Source organism: Moschus berezovskii, chromosome 21 (assembly GCF_049115385.1).
Source record: "Moschus berezovskii isolate FMDL1 chromosome 21, NW_MosBer_1.0, whole genome shotgun sequence".
NCBI classification, from domain to species: domain Eukaryota; kingdom Metazoa; phylum Chordata; class Mammalia; order Artiodactyla; family Moschidae; genus Moschus; species Moschus berezovskii.
In genome coordinates, this window is record NC_142480.1 from 23,117,299 (window position 1) to 23,142,049 (window position 24,751).

General features: G+C 40.0%; 1 protein-coding gene across 3 annotated transcripts in view; it reads left to right on the top strand.

Moving 5' to 3' along the window:
* SLC25A21 (solute carrier family 25 member 21) overlaps positions 1-24,751 on the top strand; it is a 542,462-nt gene that overhangs the window by 495,249 nt on the left and 22,462 nt on the right. For all 3 annotated transcript variants that reach the window (XM_088829485.1, XM_088829483.1, XM_088829484.1), the window contains exon 7: positions 13,350-13,514. In XM_088829485.1, the coding sequence (XP_088685611.1) occupies positions 13,350-13,514 (165 nt within the window). The remainder of the gene's footprint in view (positions 1-13,349; positions 13,515-24,751) is intronic.

Consider the following 24,751-nt stretch of genomic DNA (forward strand, 5'->3'; position numbering starts at 1 on the left):
AGAATGGGAGAGACTAGAGATCTCTTCAAAAAAATTAGAGATACCAAGGGAACATTCCATGCAATGAAAGGCACAATAAAGGACAGAAATGGTATGGACCTAACAGAAGCAGAAACAATACACTGAAGAACTATACAAGAAAGATCTTAATGACCCAGATAACCATGATGGTGTGATCACTCACCTAAGAGCCAGATATCCTGGAATGTGAAGTCAAGTGGGCCTTAGGCAGCATCACTACGAACAAAGCTAGTGGAGGTGATGGAATTCCAGTTGAGCTATCTCAAATCCTAAAAGATGATGCTGTAAAAGTGCTGCCCTCAATATGCCAGCAAACTTGGAAAACTCAGCAGTAGCTACAGGACTGGAAAAGGTCAGTTTTCATTACAATCCCAAAGAAAGGCAATGCCAAAGAATGCTCAAACCACCGCACAATTGCACTCATCTCACATGCTGACAAAGTAATGCACAAAATTCTCCAAGCCAGGCTTCAGCAGTACATGAACTGAGAACTTCCATATGTTCAAGCTGGATTTAGAAAACACAGAGAAACCAGAGATCAAATTGCCAATATCTGTTAGATCATAGAAAAAGCAAGAGGGTTCCAGAAAAACATCTACTTCTGCTTTATTGACTACCCCAAAGCCTTTGACTGTGTGGATCTCAACAAACTGTGGGAAATCCTTAAAGAGATGGGAAAACCAGACCACCTTACCTGCCTCCTGAGAAATCTGTTTGCAGGTTAAGAAGCAACAGTTAGAACCAGACATGGAACAACGGACTGGTTCCAAACTGGGAAAGGAGTACATCAAGGCTGTATACTGTCACCCTGCTTATTTAACTTACATGTAGAGTACATCATGTGAAATGTGGGGCTGGATGACCCACAAGCTAGAATCAAGATTGCCAGGGGAAATATCAATAACCTCAGATACGCAGATGACACCACCCTTATGGCAGAAAGCTTAGAAGAACTAAAGAGCCTCTTGATGAAAGTGAAAGAAGAGAGTGAAAAAGTTGGCTTGAAACTCAACATTGAAAAAACTAAGATCATGGCATCCAGTCCCATCACTTCATGGCAAATAGATGGGGAAGCAATGGAAACAGTGAGAGACTATTTTGGGGGGCTCCAAAATCACTGCAAATGGTGACTGAAGCCATGAAATTTAAAGACACTTGCTTCTTGGAAGAAAAGCTATGACCAACCTAGACAGCATACTAAAAAGCAGAGACGTTACTTTGCCAACGAAAGTCCATCCAGTCAAAGCTATAGTTTTTCCAGTAGTCACGTATGGATGTAAGAGTTGGACTATAAAGAAAGCTAAGTGCCGAAGAATTGATGCTTTTGGACTGTGGTGTTGGAGAAGACTCTTGAGAGTCCCTTGGACTGTGAAGAGATCCAACCAGTCCGTCCTAAAGGAAATCAGTCCTGGGTGTTCACTGCCAGGACTGATGTTGAAGCTGAAACTCCAATACTTTGGCCACCTCTTGTGAAGAACTGACTCATTGGAAAGACTCTGACACTGGGAAGGATTGAAGGTAGGAGGCGAAGAGGATGACAGAGGATGAGATGGTTGGATGATATCACTGACTCGATGGACGTGAGTTTGAGCAAGCTCCAGGAGTTGGTGATGGACAGTGAAGCCTGGTGTGCTGCAGTCCATGGGGTCGCAAAGAATAGGACACGAACGATGGAAATGATTGACTGACCAACTGTGGGGAAACCCTAAATGGATGAGCTGCACGGGGAACTGCCAGAGGGCTTGACAACACCTTTACGAAGAGCAGGGCAGTTTCCCGGGAGGCTTATTTCACAGGAAGGTTAACTCTTGCTGTTCCACCCATAGTGTGAGTTTCTCAGGCCTCAGTTATGCGGCTCAGTCTTTCGGCTTCCTTGCCTTGTATTTTAACCACCATGGATTCCGACACAGGAATCGTGAATTTTCCTAATTTGTCAGCCTAGGAAACACGAGTCTACACGGTCCTTTAAACATAAAAATTTTCCCGGAAGTTGTCTGCAGTGGAAGACAGCCTAGGGTAACAGTAGTCAATATTACTCTTAATATTACGCTGAAAGTCTTGCGGGCAACGATAGAGTGATAAAGATGGAGCAAAAGGACTGCCATGGTCCCAGGTGTGCAGAGCATGGTCTAGAAGGATCTTGTGGGATGTGGGTAGATGTCTGCTTGGCCTTGTGCAGAGGACATGGCTGGCAAAGGGCCAGAATGGGCCCCCTGAAGCATGGGGTGGAGGAAAAGGGCCCCTCTTGCTGGGGTCCAAGGACAGTATTGGCTGAGAGCAGAGACTGCATGTGCTGGGTTTTCAGAGCAATTGTAGGTACCCTGCTGGCTTCAGCTCCCTGTATTCTCCTCTCTGTGGTCTAGGGCTGATTTTCTAGCCAGCTGGAGGTATGTTATCCATAAAATATGCCTTCCCTCCCGGTTAGCCCTAAACTATTCTAGAAATTTCAAGGAAATTGTGGTTAATTCGGTTCCTGATATTTCCCTCATATCCTTCCAGCTTCTGTATAAAGTATTTCAATAGGTGTGCTTGTCTTGCCTCCACTTTTAAAATTACCACCGTATCAGTCAAAGACTATAATCCCTGCCACACTCCTTTCAATTCCAATACCAGAATCTTGGCCAGCATCTTAAAATTCACAGTGAATAAAGAAAACCGGTCTCTAATTTAAATATGCTTGACCTTCTGTGGGGAGCAAAGTAATCACAGCTTTGTCATGCTCTGGTTTGGTTCAGTGGGTGTAAAAACATGTTCAGATAAAATCGGGATAGACCCAAATTTCCCCCCGTCCTTCAAACTAAACCCAAGCAAAGTGTTGTTCTGGTTTGTAGTCTTTTTGGCTGAGGATTATACTTGCCAGAGGATTTCTCTATTGGAGAGGGTTTGTATACCCAGTCTTGCCAAAAGTGACTTTATAGCTTATTGTCCTTATAAGACCCTGCTCCCTCCTAACTAGTGTATCTTTTTTTTTTTTTTTTCTGTACACATATAAGAAGAAGTCCCCTATCACTTCTGCTAAGCCAAGCAATGTTTGACTGGCATGCTCTCTGCTAGTCTGGAAAATGTGAATTTCTCCCCAGGAGCAAAATCTTGTATGAATTGTTTGCCAGTTTTTCTCTCCACTTTGAAATCTACTTCAAAGTTATTATTTGGCTAACGGGTTATGTTTTCCTTCCCTTGAGGTCTATAGGATTTGCCTCTGATGTGTGGATAGGGCACAGGTTTTCCTTCTACTCTGTCATTTTTATCTGTGTTACATATGAACATAATCATTCTCACCCCAAGTATGAAACTCAACCTTTAGGAAATTGCAAAAGCCTGCTTCACCTCTATTTAGTCTTTGAAGAAGTTCAGCTCAAGAAGAGAATAGTCTTCCACCTGAGCTCTGTGATAAAAGTTAAGGATCAGTGAACTGATAGCAAATGTGTCATCAATGATAGACTCTAAAGATAGGGATTTTAAGAAAAAATTAGTTCAGGCTTGATTCTGGTTTGGGATAACACCATTAAATATAGCTCTATACACTGTATCCTGGGAACTTCATAATCTGCTGTTGTGGTTTAGTCTCCAAGCATATCTGACTTGTTGAAACCCCATGGACTGTATAGCCAACCAGGCTCCTCTGTCCTTGGGATTTCCCCGGCAACAATACTGGAATGAGCTGTCATTTCCTTCTCCAGGAGATCTTCCCAATCCAGGGATTGAACCCGCGTTTCTTGCATTGGCAGGCAGATTCTTTACCACAGAGCTACCAGGGAAGCCTAGTTATCTATTAGAGACCAATTAGGTCAGGTACAGTGTCACAAAGCTTAGTGATTATTTTCTCCGTAGGCAGTAAACACGTGCTTAAGCTTAGTTGTATTATGTAGACACAACACAAAGTGAATGGGATGATACTTTGTGATCCTTGCTTTCAAGAAAGAGAGGAGTTGAGTTATAGAGAGAGCGAACGTGTGGCTCTGTTTTCAGATAGTGTGAGAAGCCAGCTTTAAGGGCATGTCAACATTCATGATGATGTATTGAGTTAAGTTCAAATTTTTCCTGCATTACTCTGTGAAATCCTGCCTGGAAGCTGTTCAGTACCTAAATTATTTCTTTCCAGTCTATGATTCTTGTGGGCAGAAAAGTGAATTATGTATATGAATCCTTTCATATAGTTATCTTTCAGCAATACCTAAGGCAGAAGCCAAGTTGCCTCTCTATTATCATTTACAGAAAATAGATCTCAGTCTTACATTTGGCTGTGCCAGAAACCCTACGTTTTTGCTTTCAGAATTGAGACTTTGAAGTAATGATAATAGCTACCATTTACAGAACATGAATTAGATGCCAGATACTGTGCAAGATGCCTCACATGTTTTTTCCTTTATTTGAGTTTTAAAATTTATACAATTTTATTAAATTACCAAAGTAACTTTTAAAAAAAATTATGTAATACAGAGCTATAGTGAGAAAAAATAATTGATGATTTCTGTCACTACCACCCTCCAATCCAATCACTCTGGTAACTTCTGTGGGTCCTTCCACCTTTTCCAGTGCTCATACACACCTGATATCAAATCCTCCCATTACCCAATAAGGTCGGTGACTTTATCTCTATAGGGAGTGGAAATGAAACCTAATCAGTTATTAGCTCCAATGAACTGAGCATTAACATAGAGGTCTCCTTCAAGAAACCACACCGTTTTCATTGGGATAAAGAAATGTGGGTAATGAAGAAGCTTAAGGGGAAATCACAAATGTTTGGGGAACCATGAAAAAGCAAACAGGTCCTTCCATGTTGCCAGTCACGCCTGTGTCTACAGTCCAGCCTCCTTCCCTCCTGCTCTCCCAGCAATGCTGGGGCAAAGCCCAGGGTCAACATCTCATCACCTGGAGGCCCTGTGTTCCTCCAGACAGTTATTGGGCAGCAACTTGGTGTTGACGTAGCTCAGCATCTGGAAGAGTTTGTTTAAAGCAAATTATTTTCCACTCACAGATTGTTGAAAAATAGGCCTGCTCATCAAATACAAATTCTAGAAAGAATATAATTATATTTTGGATGTCTTTTTGTCCATAATCATGCCCTAGTAAAATAAACTGCAGTGACGAATTAGTATAATACCTAAGCAAAAAGAGATGTGTAACTGTGGGATTTTTGAGCCCAATTCCTCTTCTTTTACATTTTGTTCTCAAATAAAAGGAAGGGGATTTTTTTTCCTTTCATTTATGAAAATGCTTCAAGACTTCGAAGAACAAAGGGCTTACGTGATCTTCTATCTCCTAATTGAGCAAAGGTATTTTTCCTACCTAAATGTAGCAACTGGATCTCCTCTTTTTAACAAAGCAGAATTTTTCTTAAGGCCAGATAGGGACACTCACTTCTTTGTATAAAGATATTATCCGGTTTGCTTTCTGGTCATGTGATGAAATCCAGTGCAACATCCTTATACCGTTGGCTCTATAAGGCACCCGAGTTCCCCTTGCCGTGGGAAGCAGGTAAAGAGATGCATGTGGAGCATTCTGTCTTTGGACACGGTGTGCCTAGCGCTCTTCTCTCACTTTAGAGAAAGAGGAAATCTCTCTCTGACACAGGCCCATGCCTGTGCCTACTGGCCATGCTCTGATAGCTATTTACCCAAGGAACAATGCCTGAAACCTCTGTCCGTGATCTCACAAGGTAATCAGAGCCAACTATGGTCAGTCCTTGATGGAAAAACTCCAGGAAAAATAGCTCGGGCTGCCATAAATCATCTCAGTGATATGTTGGTGATTCTGGGCTCTCAGGAAGGAATCAGTGCCCTAGAGTGGTGCCAGGGAGCATTGTTAAAGCACCAGATCTTCTCTTTTACTTTAGCCTTTTAAGAACTTTTAGGCTTCCCTCATGGCTCAGATGGTAAAGAATCTGCCTGCAATGCAGGAGACCCAGGTTCAATCCCCGGGTTGGGAAGATCCCTTGGAGAAGGGAATGGCTACCCACTCCACACTTTTCTTGCCTGGAGAATCCCCAAGGACAAAGGAGCCTGGTGGGCTACCGTCCATGGCATCGCAGAGTTGGATGTGACTGAGCAACTAACACTTTCAAGGACTTTTAATGTTTAAAAGAATTTTTTATTGAAGCATATTGATTTCAAATATTATTTGTGCTTCAGGTGGGCAGACAGTGATTTAGTATTTTTACAATTTATATTTCATGAAAAGTTATTACAAGATAATAGCTGTAATTCCCTGTGCTGTACAATACATCCTTGTTGCTTATGTATTTTGTACTTAGTAATTTGTATCTCTTAATCCCATACCCCTAATGTTACCCCTTCCCCTTCCCTCTCCCCATAGATACCCATTGGTTTGTTTCTTATATCTGTGAATCTGTTTCTGTTTTGTTACATACATTCATTTGTATTATTTTTTAAATTCTACATTTAAGTAATATCATACACTATTTGTCTTTCTCTGTCTGACTTATTTCACTAAGCACAATAATTTCTATGTCCATCTACATTGCTGCAAATGGCAGGATTTCAATCTGCTTTATGGCTGAGTGATATTCCATTGTGTATGTATCACACATCTTTTTTTTAAATTGAGGTATAGTTGATGTACAATATAAATGGCAAGTATACAACATAGTGATTCACAGTTTTTAAAGGTTATATTCCATTTATAGTTATTATAAAATATTGACTGTATTCCTTGTATTATACAATATATCCTTGTAGCTTATTTACCATTTACACAATAGTTTATACCTCTTGATCCCCTACCTCTATCTTGCCCTCCCCACTCCTCTTCCCCCACTGGTAACCACTAGATTGTTGTCTGTACCTGAGTCTGTTTCTTTTTTCTATGTTCACTTTTTTACTTTATTTTTTAGATTCCATATATAAGTGATAGCAACTTTCAATCTTTCTCATGGCTGAGTAGTATTCCATTGCATTTGTGTGTGTGTGTGTGTGTGTGTGTGTGCGCGCGTGTGTGTGTGCGCACGCGCCATATCTTGTTTATGCATCCCTTTGTTCATTGACACTTAGGTTGCTTCCATACCGTAGCTATTGTAAGTAATGCTGCTGCATACGAGGGGTGCATGTATCTATTCAAATTAGTGTTTTGTTTTTCTCAGATGTATACCCAGGAGTAGAATTTCTGGGTCATGTGATAGTTCAATTTTTAGTTTTTCTGAGAAACATCCATACTGTTTTCCATACTGACAGCACCAATTTACATTCCCACCAACAGTTGATGAGGGTTCCTTTTTCTCCACATCCACTCCAGCGTTTGCTATTTGTGTTCTATTTGATGTTAGCCATTCTGACAAGTATGAGGTGATTTATCAGTGTATACCATGTCTTGTTTATCTACTATTAGTCTGTTGATGGATACAGGTTGCTTCCATATCTTGACTGTTATAAATAGTGCTGCTATAAATATTGGAGTGCATGTATCTTTCAATTTTTTTATCATCAGTTTTTCAGATAAATTCCCAAGAGTAGAATTGCTGGGTTATGTGGTAGTTCTATTTCTAGTTTTTTGAGGAAAGTCCACACTGTTTTCCATAGTACTGCACCAATTACAGAAATTCTATTTTATAGTTCATAATCATTATAGAATATTCTCATGGATAGATATAATATTTTTCAGTCTATCTCTCCAAATAAAAAGCAAGATAAAAGTATTTTTGTTTCTAGAATATGAGCAAAGTACCATACTAGATAGTTAACACAGTGCATGGTACCTTGTAGGGCTCAGTAAGTACTTGTTAAATAAATGAATGCATGAAACAACAGGGAGTTCCCAGGGTTAGCCATTGGCAATAGCTGACGTCAGAGTTAGTCTCTGAGTTCCTTCAAATGGAAATACTTCTGGCAGTTACCAATGGACTGAAGATTTTTCTAAACCAATGTGGAGAGCAGTGTGATATGGTAATATTAGCTATATTCTGACTCACTTATTCTTCCACACTTGCAGCTCTGGTGCAGTCAATGAAAAGTATATCTAGGAAACTTAGAATGCAATTTGGCCCACAGCTGGTAACTAAATATGAAAATTGTAGTGAATCTAAATATTGGGAGGAAACCGAATTGGTGGGTGACCTGCTGGGTTGGATAGTATTGGAATCATTTGGCTGATGATGCTAATCAGTCACCATTTTGTTTTGAAATGGAAGCCCAGTAATCAAATAAGTTTAGTAAAATTCCTTGTGTTTACAGAGATCTAGTCAAAATGATTCTATATTTTCCTATTTAAGCATCCTAGTGGAAGTCAGGTTTTGCCTTTCCAATTAAATATTTGCTTACGTGTGTGATACAATGTCTCTGAATGAAGCAAAAAGGGCACTTCTAATTCTTATGAGAATTAGAGTTTAAATTTTTCTTTATCTCAAGGTCCCAAGTTGCCAGAAATACATATTTGTATTTTATCTATTACCTGCATCAGTTGGATTAGCAAACTCTGAAAATCTTACAGCATACGTGTAACAAGAATGAGTCAAGCAGGATGACAGCACCATTGGCTGAGATGTAGAATTCTGCTTAAGCCATTTTTCAGTCCTTTCCCCTGAAAGTATTACTCAATCCTTGGTTTCTCACCTGTAAAATATACAGAATATACCTGCTGCCCATCTTACAGGTTGTTAAGAGGGGCAACCAGATATGTCCAGATGACAAAACCATGCAGAGTATTAAAACATGAACTTTGAGTCTGCGGGGCTTCAGTTTGAGCTCTGGAACCTCCACTTACTCTGTGGTCTGGAGCAAGGAGCTTAATTTCCTCATCTGTTAAGTGGAGGTAATGATAATACCCACCCCATACACTTGTTGAAAGGATTAAGTAAGACGATGTATGTAAAGTATCAAGCATTGTGATGATGGCTGACACTAATGAGCAGTTCTTCTGTTGCAGGTACCTGGTAACCTGCTTGTATGTGCTCTCTAGGCTGTAAATACACTATGTGAGGTGGAGGACCAGTCAGCGTGCTTCTCCATTCTGAGTTTGCTCCCGTGTGATGGCCTTGCTTCTACTGTCCATAGACCTGCCCAGCAGACAGTTCTTACTGAGGATGTTTACCAAGGGGTAGGGAAGAGACCAGTTTACAGGATCTTCTGCTTCCTGGGTTGAGGAACTATCCCTTGAAAGAGATCTCTAGCCCAGGAGTAGGTATGGTTGGGTCTCAGAGGAAGCAGTCCTATGATCTTGCACTCTGGATACATTTCTGTAGGACTTTCTCACAAAGGTTCAGGGCTCTGCCAAAGGAAACAACAGCCAGAAGGAATGAGCAGGAAGAAGCTAGCTTCCCCTCCCTCACATCAGCCTCCACCTTTTGATTGTCACTGTCTTCAGCCACCAAAAGGAATTACCTGTTATTTTACTATAACTAGTTTTATTATATTCATCATAATTGCCATTATTATTAACAGCATGGACGGAGAAGCCTGGTAGGCTACAGTCCACGGGGTCGCATAGAGTTGGACACGACTGAGCGACGGAACAGAACGGAATGTATAGTAAATGCTTACACAGGGCAAAGTTCATTGACTTATTTATCATCCCAACAATCCTATGAGGATGATCCTATTATTACCCTTATTTTACAGATGAGTAAAGTAAGAATAAACCAGAGAATAAAATACCTGCTTAACCTGGCAAATGGTATTGCTGGGACTCAAAGCTGGGACTGTCTGGCCCTGACCCCTATTTCTAACTACAGTACCACCTTCTGATTTGCTTAATTATTCACAACTGAGTTCAAATTCAGCAAAGCACTTGAGTCAAAACCCATGTGTTACATTTTCCCATGTCCACCTAACACCCAAACTGGTGGAAATCAGGCAGTTAGCCATCAGTATATGTTATTTGGATTGACATACAGACATTACTATTTATAAAATAGATAATAAGAACCTACTGTATAGCACTGGGAACTCTACTCAGTACTCTGTAATAACCTATATTCAGTTCAGTTCAGTTCACTTCAGTCGTTCAGTCATGTCCGACTCTTTGCAACCCCATGAATCACAGCACACCAGGCCTCGCTGTCCATCACCAACTCCCGGAGCTCTCTCAAACTCATGTCCACAGAGTCGGTGATGCCATCCAGCCATCTCATTCTCTGTCGTCCCTGTCTCCTCCCGCCCCCAATCCCTCCCAGCATCAGAGTCTTTTCCAGTGAGTCAACTCTTCGCATGAGATGGCCAAAGTATTGGAGTTTCAGCTTTAGCATCAGTCCTTCCAATGAACACCCAGGACTGATCTCCTTTAGAATGGACTGGTTGGATCACCTTGCAGTCCAAGGGACTCTCAAGAGTCTTCTCCAGCACCACAGTTCAAAAGCATCAATTCTTCAGCGATCAGCTTTCTTCACAGTCCAACTCTCACATCCGTACATGACCACTGGAAAAACCATAGCCTTGACTAGACGGACCTTGGTTGGCAAAGTAATGGCCCTGCTTTTTAATATGCTATCTAGGTTGGTCATAACTTTTCTTCCAAAGAGTAAGCGTCTTTTAATTTCATGACTGTAATCAGCATCTGCAGTGATTTTGGAGCCCCCCCAAAAAATAAAGTCTGACACTGTTTCCACTGTTTCCCCATCTATTTCCCATGAAGTGATGGGACCAGATGCCATGATCTTTGTTTTCTGAATGTTGAGCTTCAAGCCAACCTTTTCACTCTCCTCTTTCACTTTCTTCAAGAGGCTTTTTAGTTCCTCTTCACTTTCTGCCATAAGAAATGACCTAGATGGGAAAAGAATCTAAAAAAGAGTGGATATATGTATTGTTGATTCACTTTGCTGTGTAACAGAAACTAGCACAATATTGTAAATCAACTATACTCCAATAAAATTCATTTTAAAAAGACCTAATAGAAGTCCTCTCTTTTAATTTTGATGGTTTAGCACACTAGAGTTTAAAATTATTAAAAACATCTTTGTTGTTTTCCAGTCGTTAAGTTGTGTCTGACTCTTTTTGACCCCATGGACTGCAGCATCTCCTGAAGTTTGCCCAGATTGGTGTCCATTGAGGTGGTGAAGCTATCTAACCATTCATCCTCTGCCACCCTCTTTTCCTTTTGCCTTCAGTGTTTTCCATCATCAGGGTCTTTTCTGATGAGTTGGCTCTTTGCATCAGGCGGCCAAAGTATTAGAGCTTCAGCTTCAGCATCAGTCCTTCCAATGAATATTCAAGGTTGATTTCCTTTAGGATTTACTGGTTTGATCTCCTTGCAGTCCAAGGGACTCTCGAGAGTCTTCTCCAGCACCACAGTTTGAAGGCATCAATTCTTCAGCCCTCAGCCTTCTTTATGGTCCAATTCTCATATCCATCCATGACTACTGGAAAAATCATAGCTTTGACTATATGGACCTTTGTTGGCAAAGTGATGTCTCTGCTTTTTAATGTGCTGTCTAGGTTTGTCATAGCTTTCCTTCCAAGCAACCATCTTTTAATTCCTTGGCTTTGGTAACCATCTGCAATGATTCTGGAGTCCAAGAAAATAAAATCTGTCACTGCTTACACTTTTTCCCCATATATTTGCCATGAAGTGATGGGACTGGCTGCCATGATCTTAGAAAAATGTTAATCTGCACTTTCAATTAAAGTCATTGGTTCATCTGTTGCTGAAGAATCTAGATGATCTCTAAGCTCCCCGTCTCTCCTGCTGTCAGGTGCTGAGAGTGGGTAAAGATGGAGAGAAAGCTTATGCTGAAGAACTGGTGTTGGCCAGTCTGGACCCAGGCAGCTTCACTTCTGCCCTGTTTCTCCCATCCCCAGGAAAACTGCCTCCTTCCTTTCCTCAGCTCTCTAGGCTGCCTTTCTCAGAGCACAAGCACGGTGCCCAGAAGCTTGCTCAGCACCTTCAGAGTCTTTCCAACAGAAATGAACTGTGGCTCAACTTGTCCTCAAGTCTCCTTTGAAAACCAAAATAAATAATTTGATAGTTAATGTGCCAGAACACAAACAACAACAACAAATCTCATTTTGTAGCAGAGAGAATGAATTTTAACCTTCTGAGATTTTTGGTTTTCCTCTATGAAATGGCTTTTATTGTTTTAAGATGTGTTCCTATGTTTGTTTTTTTCTTCATGTCACAAAAAAAGGACTTTCTTAGGATTAATATATTGTCATTAATCCTCTTAAATGAAAAGAATTTGAGTGTAGAATTGTAGCTAGAGTTTTTAAAACATTTACCAGTAAAAGCTATAGGATTTTACTTTATAAACAAACTCATTTAAATGTATCAGGTTAATTACCTAAACTACAAATACAAGTTGGATGAAAAGCCTTGATTGAATTTGTCCTGTTCTGTTTGGCTGACACAGCCTTAATTGCACATGGTAAGAAAACACTTTTAGTCAGTAAGTGCATCAGACTGCCATGACCACTCCAGCAACCTGCTCCAGTGAAATTTCAAACAAATGTCCTGTCAGTGCTTGCCTTATAGGAAAAAAAAAAAGAAAGATGAATGCTGAACATTTCCCCTTATTTGCTATTCAGTATTCAAAAATTTAAGAGGGAGAGATATCCTTTGTGCTCTACCTCCAAAAAAGGAAACACTCAACCTTATTTAAAAACTCATGTGAATTGTTGTAATTGTATTGTAATGAATTATAAACCTCAGGGCAAACTGCAGTGATTTCTTTAGCAATTTCCAAAAGGAGCATAGACTGGATTCTAGCAGTCAAGGTATTTCAAACTTGGGTAATCAATCAAAGGCTAAAAAGAAGTAAATTAAAAGTAACCCAGTCCTCTCAACACCACTGATTTATCATTTATCACAGCAAGTGTTACACACACTGATTGCCCACTTTCTTGAGGAAGTCTACAATCAACTGCTATTTATCCATGGCTGATTTCTAACCTAACGCCAGTTTAAACTATTGAGGCAGTGGAATCAAGACTAATTGTAACATTTGCTTTAGAAAAACATAATTAGGAAGGTAAATATACTGGATTCAAGAGCCAAATATACATTCCTTTTGGATTATGCACGGTTATGGATTTCTAGTTTATCTTCATGGTTAATCCCCTCCATTAGTGTGGATGATCCAGAATTGGATGCAACTATTGACATGTTGAAAATGATGCTAGTCATTATCTGACATTAGTTTCACTAATTCCACCAAAGGTATTTTTCCTTCACCAACAATCTTCCTTTTAAGTCCTGTTGTCATGCATGCAATTTTGTTTACATTTGGGGTTTCCTAATTTTAAAAAGCATGAATCTAGGCATGATAATTCATGTTTGGAGGAGGAGGTCCATAAAAATTCTGGGCTTTAAGGGAAGCTGAAATGGTAATTTGCTCTGTTTCATGGTCCCAAAGATGACCTTTCTGGCTTTGCTCCTCTCTCCTGCAGCAACCATCCACCATGAGTTACGCAAGATACATCATTAAGAAGGAAGGTTTGGGACTCCGAGGCCTCAACAAAGGATTTACAGCAACTTTGGGACGTCATGGAGTTTTCAATATGGTTTATTTTGGCTTCTACTTCAATGTCAAAAACATTATTCCTGTCAATAAGGTAACTATTTCATAGGTTAAAATCCTGGAGGAAAAATCCTATCAATGATGGTAGCTACATAGGTAGAGTGTTTATCCTTCCAAGTCACTGTGCTGAACTCTTACATCTGTTGCCTAGTTTGATCCTCATATCAGCCTTGCTCACTGAGTAATGTTATCTCTATTTTGAATTCAGAAACTAAAACTTAATTAGAAAGATCAAGTAAATTGCCCATAGTCACATAATAAAGAGCAAAGCAGACCCTGAACCCAAGTCTGACACCAAAATTCTTCTTCTTGAAGAATATGCCATTATACCTGAATGTTTCACATTTATCACTAATAGGAATTTCTAGAAACTATTATTACTTAATTTTTGTCTCAGAAGTGTAACTTTCTCAAAGTTGAAATTTTCATAGTCTAAATACATTTTGAGTTTGTGAAAGAAAATTATCAGCCTAAAATTTAAATCTTACATAGATAGTAATTTTTAAATTTACCTAAGTTAATTAGGGTAAGTAGTAAATTAACTCTTCTAGGATCACTCAATTTTGACATGAAATAACAATACTAATTTTTAACAGTAACTCACATATGTCAGCAGCCTTTCCACTTTGATAAGATAAAAGTAGCACATCATGTGATTTAAAATGAGCATCTTTTACTAGAGCATCACAAACTTTTCTCCCACCATCCTATTGCTTGCCTGCAATCAAAAGTGTAATTCTGGAAGCGCCAACTGGGGAAACATTTTTCACATGCAGGCATTTTCCCACAGGAGTTCAGTTCTTCATTTTGCCTAGTACAAAGGTATCGAAGAACTTTTTATAAAGCATGAAAATATTCCTAATATGGCTGTCACCTGATTTGGTAAAGTAATGTTGGTTGTACTTGTTTTTTTCCAGTTATCCCTTTTAATCTAGGTCAGTACCTATCTCAAAAAGTGAAAGTGAAAGTCTCTCAGTTGTGTCCGACTGTGACCCCATGGACGATACAGTCCATGGAATTCTCCAAGCCAGAATACTGGAGTGGGTAGCCTTTCCCTTCTCCAGGGGATCTTCCAAGTAACAGCTAAATCCAAGGCACGTTCTCAGTTGAACTTCCATTGACGTTGTCTCACTCATTAGCCAAAATTGTTAACCAGGTTTCACTGTATTTAGAAATCTCACTTACTTAGCATAAGCTCATGTTTTGTTGGTCTGAAATCAAAGAATAACCACAGAATATATAGATTTCCCCATTGAGCGACAGTTCTGACACTTGCGGTCCTCAGTGTTCTCCTGTTGAGCTCGTGAAATACAGAAATAGAGTGCAATGAATGCTTTGGTCCTGGATGACATGAGAGAGTTCAGCTCTCAGTACATTAAAGAAATACTTTTAGCAGGAACAGGCTAAATAATCTGTGGAACCCAGGGCAAAATGAAAACGTTCAAAAATTAAGAATTTCCCTTTTGGACTCTGTTGGAGAAGGCAAGGGTGGAATGATTTGAGATAATAGCATTGAAACATGTGTATTACCATATATGAAATAGATCGCCAGTCCAGGTTCGATGCATGAGACCGGGTGCACAGGGCTGATGCACTGGGATGACCCTGAGGGATGGGATGGGGAGGGAGGTGGGAGGGGGGTTCAGGATGGGGAACACATATACACCCATGGCTGATTCATATCAATGTATGGCAAAAACCACTACAGTATTGTAATTAGCCTCCAATTAAAATAATTAATTTTAAAAAATTAAGAATTTCAAGGGACTTCCCTGGCAGTCCAGTGGTTAAAACACTATGCTTTCACTGCAAGGGGCATGGGTTCTATCCCTGGTCAGGGAACTAAGATCCTGCATACTAGCATGGTAAGAACAAAAAAACAGAAAAAAAAAAAAAAAACAATTTCAAGACAGCAACCATAGTGTCCCAGGTGGCGCTAGTGGTAAAGAGTCTGCCTGCCAATGCAGGAGATGCAAGAGACTCTGGTTTGATCCCTGGGTTGGGAAGATCCCCTGGAAGAGGAAAATAGCAACCCACTCCAGTATTCTTGCCTGAAAAATTTCATAGAGAGAGGAGCCTGGTGGGCTACAGTCCATGGGATCACAAAGAGTCAAACATGACTGAGCATGCATACAAAAAATTGTAGAGCAATAAAACAAGCATGGGGCTCCTCTAAATGCAGGCTCTAGGCAACTGCACAAGTCACACACCCATGAAGCTGATGTTTTTTTAAAACTCTGAGCTGAGTAATTCATACAATGTGGGAGAAATGTCCATACCTCTTTCTCTAGCTATCCAAAGGCTTGCAGCAAATAGAAATTACACACAATGAAATGAATGATATAATTTACAAATATTATAAAATAATATATATTTCATTACATTTATTTGTACATTATTTTTAATGCATATATTATCACAATAATATGAATTTGGTTATATCTAAGGAAGAATTTCGGAAAGATCAATAAGATTTATATATGATTATGTGTTGTGTTCTTTCGTCATTCAGTCATGTCTGACTCTTTGAGACCCCATGGACTGTAGCCTGCCGGCCTCCTCTGTCCATGGGATTTCCCAGGCAAGAATAGCGGAGTGGGTTGCCATTTCCTTCTCTAGGATATCTTCCTGACCCAAGGATCAAACCCAAGTCTTCTGCATTGATGGGCACATTCTTTACCCCTGAGCCATCTGGGAAGCCTGATTGTATGTTACTAATGCCTTAAAAAAGGTCCACAAATACAAACTTCATTTAACAATTAATCAATACACTTAAGTTATTAAATTTTACACTTTGTGAAAAAAGCAGAAGCTTAAATATTTATTTATTAGTTAAAAGACATCATAGTATTCTGACATTATGAAAAGAGCTCATTTATCTTGCCAATTTACAGGGTTCAGATTATATTGGCCCTTATAGGCCACACTAAGGATTCTTTTGTTTATCTGAAGAGCACTGGGAAGCCAACAAAAGATTTTAAGTAGGGGAATTACATGATAATTCTAGCTGCAGCGTGGAAAATGGGTAGAGTGGGGCAGTGAGCAAAAGACAGAGTATAACATCGAAATGATTGTCATGTGCAATGCAGAGGTCATGAACTAGTGTTCATGGTGAAGACAAGAAGAAGTGGATCAATTTGAGGAATGTTTAGAAGGCAGAATCTGTAGGATGTGGTGATGGAGTCTGTGTGCATGTTGATAGAAGAGTGGTGGGTAGGGATGATTTCTAGGTTTGGGGTTTGAACAACTAGAAGGATAATGGTGCCATTGATTGGGAAAGCTTATCATGAAAAAGAACAAATCTGGGGAAAATATTATTTCCTGAGCCTGGAAAACTGATTTAACCACATTTGAACTCCAAAGTACAGACATTGAGGCAGTGATAGCATGTGGAATCTTGAGAGGAGAGCCCTAAGATGGAGATAGACATCCAGACGTCTTCGGTATACCCAAGGCGAGCATACTTTTTTTAAATTTAATTTGTATTGGAGTGTAGTTGCTTTACAGTGTTGTGTTAGTTTCTACTGTACAGCAAAGTGAATCAGCTATGTGTATACATGTATCTCCTCTTTTTTGGATTTCTTTCCCATTTAGGTGACCACAGAGCACTGAACAGAGTTCCCTGTGCTGTACAGGTTCTCATTAGTTAGCTATTTTATGTCAATAGTGTGTATGTGTCAGTCCCAATCTCCCAATTCCTCCTTCCCCTTGGTATCCATATATATCACATATTAATGCATATATGTGGAATCTAGAAAAGTGGTACAGAAGATCTTATTTGCAAAGCAGAAACAGAGACACAGACACTTGAACATTCATTTTCTGGGGAATGATCATGGGCCAATCACTTCAACGCTTTGAGCATCTGAGTATTTTAAATCTGTAAATTGAAAAGCTAAGAGTGTTCTTTCTACCTGACAAAATGGTTTTGAGGATTAAAATAAACAGCAAGTAAAGTTTGTGAATTTTAAGGTGCTGTGGAAGTGTTAGGTATGGGTGTTGCTGATGACAGGGATGGGGAGGAGTAGAGGTGGCGAGGAGGGTAGTGGAAACAGTCAGCATGTACAGTGTGAAGAGCTTTTCCCCAGAACTGTTCCTTTTGCACTTAAATGAACACTGTGGGGTTCGTTGTGGGTTTTGTTTTCTAGCGTTTTTTGCCTAGAACAAAGTCATTGATTTTATGTGTTCTGTAATCTAAGCCTGATTCAGAACTGGGAAATCAGTATTCTTTAAATTTAAACCATAATAAATCAACGCTTTGTGCAGGGGAAGGTATGATAATCATTAAAACATGTTGAAGAACGTCATCAAGTTGTTAACCACGAGAAGGAGGCGGTGTTCCTTGAAGGCTTTTTTCCACCTTCGCTCTAGGCCGGCTCCAGCCATATACTCCGGACAGTTTGTTTACAGGGTTGTTGTTTCAGTTTCCCTCACCCAGAAATTGTTCATTCTGTTGTCCCAAGGGAATTTGAGATTTCACCAACTCTGCCTGGCATGAGATAATTCTAGATTTTTCTTTAATCTTTTCTAAACTTTACCAATATTTTCCATTTTCAAAGTATTTGATTTTATAAGAAACTGTCCATATGATCATATCTGAGGAGTCGAAGTCAAGAGCTGTGTGTGTGTGTGTGTGTGTGTTTGTGTGTGTGTGTGTGTGTGTTAAGTGGCGGGGGAGGGAAGAGCAAGAAAGAGCAGGGAGCAGTGCAGGAAAAGTACTTTTCCTTTATAGCATTCTGAGCTGTTGGAAGCTTCTACAAGAAGCCTGTATAAATTTTATAATAGGAAATAAATCAGTGAAAATTTTAATAGAATCTTATAGAGTACCTAGTTAACTCTTTCACATTTTATTCAACTCTGTGTCTACATAGTTAAAATAAGAACTTGAAACAGTGAGTTCAGATAACTCAGGTCAGATATCCACCCTGAAGTTTTTAACTTTAGTTCTTCAGATTGATGATCTCTGGTAGATTCCTTTTTCATGTTTCACTGAGATATCCTGACCTCCTATGCCATTCTGTACTACTAAAATCATTTCTGTAAACTCCATGATTTTGCCTGATCCTTGTCACAATAACCGCCATTTTCAGGTGAGGAAATAGAAGCAGAAGGTAAAGGTCCAGAGGTGAAAGTTACTGACATAATTTATCTGAACGTATACAGCAGAGGGCGGAGAAGGCAATGACAGCCCACTCCAGTGTTCTCGCCTGGAGAATCCCAGGGACAGAGGAGCCTGGGGGGCTGCCGTCTACGGGGTCGCACAGAGTCGGACACGACTGAAGCAGCTTAGCAGCAGCAGCAGCAGACAGCAGGGGAAAGAAAGAACCAGAGGGAGAACTCATTCTGCTGTGCCTTGCAGTGCTACACCTGCATCTTACCTTGACTTGCATCACACATAAACTGTCACTTTAAAATGGTTCAGTTCAGTTCAGTAGCTCAGTCGTGTCTACTCTTTGCGACTCCATGAATCACAGCACGCCAGGCCTCCCTGTCCATCACCAACTCCTGGAGTTCACTCAAACTCATGTCCATCGAGTCGGTGATGGCATCCAACCATCTCATCCTCTGTCGTCCCCTTCTCCTCCCACCCCCAATCCCTCCCAGCATCAGGGTCTTTTCCAGTGAGTCAACTCTTCACATGAGGTGGCCAAAATATTGGAGCTTCAACTTTAGCATTAGTCCTTCCAATGAACACCCAGGATCGATCTCCTTTAGAATGGACTGGTTGGATCTCCTTGCAGTCCCAGGGACTCTCAAGAGTCTTCTCCAACACCACAGTTCAAAAGCATCAATTCTTTGGCGCTCAACTTTCTTCACAGTCCAACTCTCACATCCATACATGACCACGGGAAAAACCATAGCCTTGTTTAGACAGACCTTCGTTGGCAAAGTAATGTCTCTGCTTTTTAATATGCTATCTAGATTGGTCATAACTTTCCTTCCAAGGAGTAAACATCTTTTAATTTCATGGCTGCAATCACCATCTGCAGTGATTTTGGAGCCCCCAAAAATAAAGTCTGACACTGTTTCCACTGTTTCACCATCTATTTCCCATGATGTGATGGGACCAGTACGTCAAGGCTGTATATTGCCACCTTGCTTATTTAACTTCTATGCAGAGTACATCATGAGGAACGCTGGGCTGGAAGAAGCACAAGCTGGAATCAAGATTGCCTGGAGAAATATCAATAACCTCAGATACGCAGATGACACCACCCTTATGGCAGAAAGTGAAGAAGAACTAAAAAGCCTCTTGATGAAAGTGAAAGAGGAGAGTGAAAAAGTTGGCTTAAAGCTCAACATTCAGAAAACTAAGATCATGGCATCTGGTCCCATCAATTTAAATAAGTGAACTTGGTAGACTATCCAGGCAGTGTAACCAGATTCCACTTTTGCCCCATTCATACCTGGAAACTGGTCCTCCCTTTTCACCTCCTTAGTCTCTGATCCATAGAAACAAAGAATTATAAGACATGACCCTGGAAGAGCTGGGCATTACCAGTTTGAAAATAATGTCATGTTATAATCTTGCAGGCTTATTTTTAGAACCTAGATGTTCCTATAAGATAGTGAATAGATGGCTACAATAGAAAAGTTTGCTTTGAATAGTAAGTGACCATGGAATTCATTAAATGGCGACATTCATTTTCATCTTTCAGTAAATGGAATGCAATGTCAGTATAAAGAATTATCCCTTCTCAGAAAGAGGCCATCACATCTCAAAGTAAAGCCTTCTAGAAATACATATTGATTACCTTAAGCACTAACATCTTTTTAAAATTTTGATGAAGGTAAGCTTTCATTGCAAAACCAATTTATTTCATTTTCATTCCTAGATAGGGTGTTCAGAGCATTTTATTTGTGATGGTGGCCCACAAATGGGAATCCTAAGGTTTAAATGTTACATTGCTTTGATAACCTTTGTCTTCTAGTTCTGTGTTTACTGCTTTTCCTATGTTTCCATAAGTAAAATAATGATAAGAGTAGAAACTGCTGTCTAAAGCTCATGACTGTCAACAGTATTAACTGTGCTTTTAGTTTGCATCCTAATTAGGCGTGTTTGCAGGTTGTTTTGCCAAAGACAATAGACCTTTTGTGTTGAATTCTGCCATGATATAAATTACATGTGTGGGTTAGAAATATTCTAGGAGAGAACAATTTTTCATAAGTTCAATCTTTCTTACTTAGTAAACCATTTAGACCTGTCCCTGTGGTCGTTTTACTATGGACAGCATTAAGTCAAACATTTTATTTTCTCATAAGGTAATATTCATAAAAGATTGCCTTTGAAGCAACACAAATATTTCTCTTTTGATTTTTAACATTTTCTTTGTTTTGTAAATTCTGTAGAAAGTCTGAGGGTGGTGCCAGACACACTTCAGTTTATCAGAAGAAATGTGGGAATGTGTTGGTTTCATGATTTAGAGCTCTGTCCTTCCCTAAGGTGTGCACTGAGCAGAATGACAAATGCACCTTTGGGTTCCAGTGGAAAACTTAGACAGAGCTGTTTATATTTTGAAAAGAAGAATCTCAGTAGGATTAGATCATAGTAGGATTTAATTTATGACCATTTATTTTTCTGATTCTCTCTTACTTGATCATTAGTCTTACCAATCATCCGGTAATGGGAAGGCCAAGAGCATTAAAGTTTCATTAAGAACAATTCTCCTTGCTGGTAACCACTTGGGTAAAACTACAAGTATATATTATCTAGAAAATTCCAGGACATGTGACAAGATTCTGTGGTAAAAAGTGGTATCTTTCATTGGCAGTTTTCACAGACTCCCTGGGGCGGGGAGGTGGTGTATGTGTTGTAGGGGGAGGAGGGCCTAGGGGAGGGGAGCAGGGCAGGGGTTCAGCACTTTCTTAAATAAACCTCAGGCCAAAAAGTTTTCATCGGGTACCACCCAAGTGGATGGTAGTGAGGTGCAAGTGGCTTTAGATTCTCAGTGGGTACCTTCTATTCATTCATTCCAGAAGTGTTCATGGCAAATCTGTCATTGGAGGCTGGGCACCATCTCCCTGTCAGCTCCGCTCCTGCCTTAATGGAGTTTACATTCTAGTCGAGGAGACAGACAATAAACAAGTCATTACACAGGGAACTGAATTGTGGCAATTTCAATAAGTGCCATGAAAGACAACTGTGAAGCTGTGGGAATTTTTAAGCGAAGATCCTAATCAGACCCATGGCAGGGCAGGGAGAGAATATAGGAAAGGCTTTCCTTCAAAAGAGATGTTTAGGCTGGAGCTCAAGGATGAGCCTTAGTCAGGCCGAGATGAAGAGGATGAACAGCCTCCAGAGAGAACAGAATGTGTGAGTGCACAGACGCAGAAAGTGGCCTGGGGAGGAGGAGGGCGGCTGTGCGTGGTGGCCGGGGAAGGGAGCGGTGGAAGCTGCGGAGGACAGCTGGCCAGAACTTTGAGCCATGGTGGTGAGGCAGCTGGAGTCCCCTTCAGTGATTTAACTGAGGGGGCCTGTCACGTTAGTGCAATTAAATGGGTATGGGAACGTCTCATGTATAGAAGTCCAGAAGTAGAACCTCGTGAAATAAACTTGGTTCAGACACCTTTTTGATCACGTGCCTAACTCCACCTCAGAGCATCTCGGTGTAGCCTTGTTCTGACTTCTCTACAGTTAGAATTGTGTTTTGGGATCCTGGTTTGTTAGCTTTCCTTGGTTTTCCTTTGGGTCAGTGCTTTCATGAAGGCAAGGAATAGGCAAAACCAATACAAAAATGTAAAGTAATTAGCCTCCAATTAAAATAAATAAATTAAAAAATAAAAAAAGAATACACAAAACAGAAAAATCCTACTGGGTTCCCAAGGAAACATATTAATGCTTTCCTGCATTTTGTATGATAATACTCAGTGATATAATTGACTCTCAGAAGGTATTATCTCTCTACATTTATTTATTTATAGAGAGATACTTATAAATAATAGATATTAGAGGTATGTATATAACTGTTACTCTTAAACCCAAGCCCATTTTGACATTGTATGTATTTTATAATTTTGGCTACATGTGTAAGACCTTTACAATTATTTTACATATCACAACCCTTTAAAAAAGAGTTATCTTAGGAGGGGAAAGGAATTTTCATGGCTGTTTTCTGAATGGCTACATTCAGATGCTGAGTTAACAAGACTTTGATTTCATTCCAAAGCCCAGAGCCCTACAAGGATAGGATCTTGGGAATATTCCACATTCCCTAAAGCATGCTTATCAATTAAACCATCTCATTTTTAGTGACCTTCTGTGGAGTGAAGAGCTAGCATTTCCGCAAATTATCTCACATGAAGGAAAAACAAACACTGTAATAGATTCTTCTGATAGCTGTGAATGGAAACAAGTGTAACTTTTAATTAAGCTCCAATAGAGGTATTTTCACTGGGGGACAAGAAAGCATGATACCATAACATCAGGGGGGAAAAATGTTTTCGTCAAAGTTTATGAACAAAACAACAAAAGAGAGCCAAGATTAGAGAAAATGAAAGGTGCGTACTGAGAGCTGACTTTAACTATTTGACTTGGATCCACTGAGACTAACAATATCTAACATGCAAATTTCTTCTTTAAAAAAAAAGGCAGTTCACTCTCACTCAATCTGCCTTCTTGCTCAGTTACCAGGAGGCAACTATGATTTCAACATACCACATCATTTTCATGACAACTCCAGCCAGCTGTGGGAAAGGCAGTGCTAAGCTGCTATTATTTGCCTGTGGTTGTGCAGGTGCTTAACCAGCGTGTATAGGTACCTCCTTTGCAATTTGCTTCTGAGACCTTGGTTCTTTGTGTATTATGTCTTTATAGAGGAGAGATACAGCATTTATTAAATACCTAAGAATTGATGCTTTTGAACTGTGGTGCTGGAGAAGACTCTTGAGAGTCCCTTGGACTGCAAGGAGATCCAACCAGTCCATTCTAGAGGAGATCAATCCTGGGTGTTCATTGGAAGGACTGATGCTAAAGCTGAAACTCCAATACTTTGGCCACCTCTTGCGACGAGTTGACTCACTGGAAAAGAGTCTGATGCTAGGAGGGATTGGGGGTGGGAGGAGGCGGGGAAGACAGAGAATGAGATGGCTGGATGGCATCACCGACTCGATGGACATGAGTTTGAATGAACTCCGGGAGTTGGTGATGGACAGGGAGGCCTGGCGTGCTGTGATTCATGGGGTCGCAGAGAGTCGGACACGACTGAGCGACTGAACTGAACTGATGATGTGTCAGGTCCAGTATACCTATAAAGGTGAATGTGACATGGCACAGCCTCTTCCTTTAAGAGGCTCTGGGTTTTGGAGTGAAATTTATTACCAGACTGGGTTTTCTGCTGTTTCTTTGTATGAGGATACATCATGAGCTTTATGTTTGTATGACCTCTTACTTGTGGCCTTGACAAAGGACTCCATCACGATCACCCTTCAACTATTGATGATGATGTGCTATGAAAGGGATGGAATTAGGCAGAAAATTAATGTGACCATCTGTAAAATTATAGAAATAATGAGATGGATTCTATTAAAATTGGTTTTGACCACATGTTTATATGTAATCTAATTACTAATTAATTGATTTATCAAAATGTTCAGTTCTTTTTGAATTGCTCTTATTATGATCATAACATTCACATCATCAAAAAGTTTCCTTACCCACTGGGGGAGGAGGGAGGTGAATAAAAGAATTCTTCAAAGAAATACTTAGCAATACCCTGAAAATCATGGGACGACTTGTAGGACTAGCATATTGTCTTTAATTTTCTTATCCAAAGCATTTTATAGCATTCTCTTTTAGTCACTTCTAAACAGTAATTTTAGTTCTTCAAATGGCAAACTCAGTTTAGCAATTTTTGACAAGCAACATGAAATCCACTCTAGGATCATCCAAGGCCAATCCTGAACAGAGAACAGTCCTATCAGTGTGCTCATTCAAGGGTTGTCTGAAGAAGCAGGGTATACTGACTTTAAGCTGGGTCGTTAGGAATGCTGTAAAAATGACTCAAAGCTAAAATCAGAAAGGACCTCAGGTTTGGTGTGGTACCAAGAGGAATTAAAGGGTGAGTAAATTGCAGCAAAAGAAATGTGATTTGGGTTGACATGAGGTAGGAGGATTCTAAGAGTGGACTTGAATGTATGTATTCATGCTGAACTCCCTTAAATGAGAAGCCCATCACTGCAATTTGCTCAGCCTTGCCTTGTAGGAAGCAGCAGGCTTCCTGGCCAGTCTCCCTCACCACCCCTAGTTCTCACTAGCTAACAAATCCTGCTTTT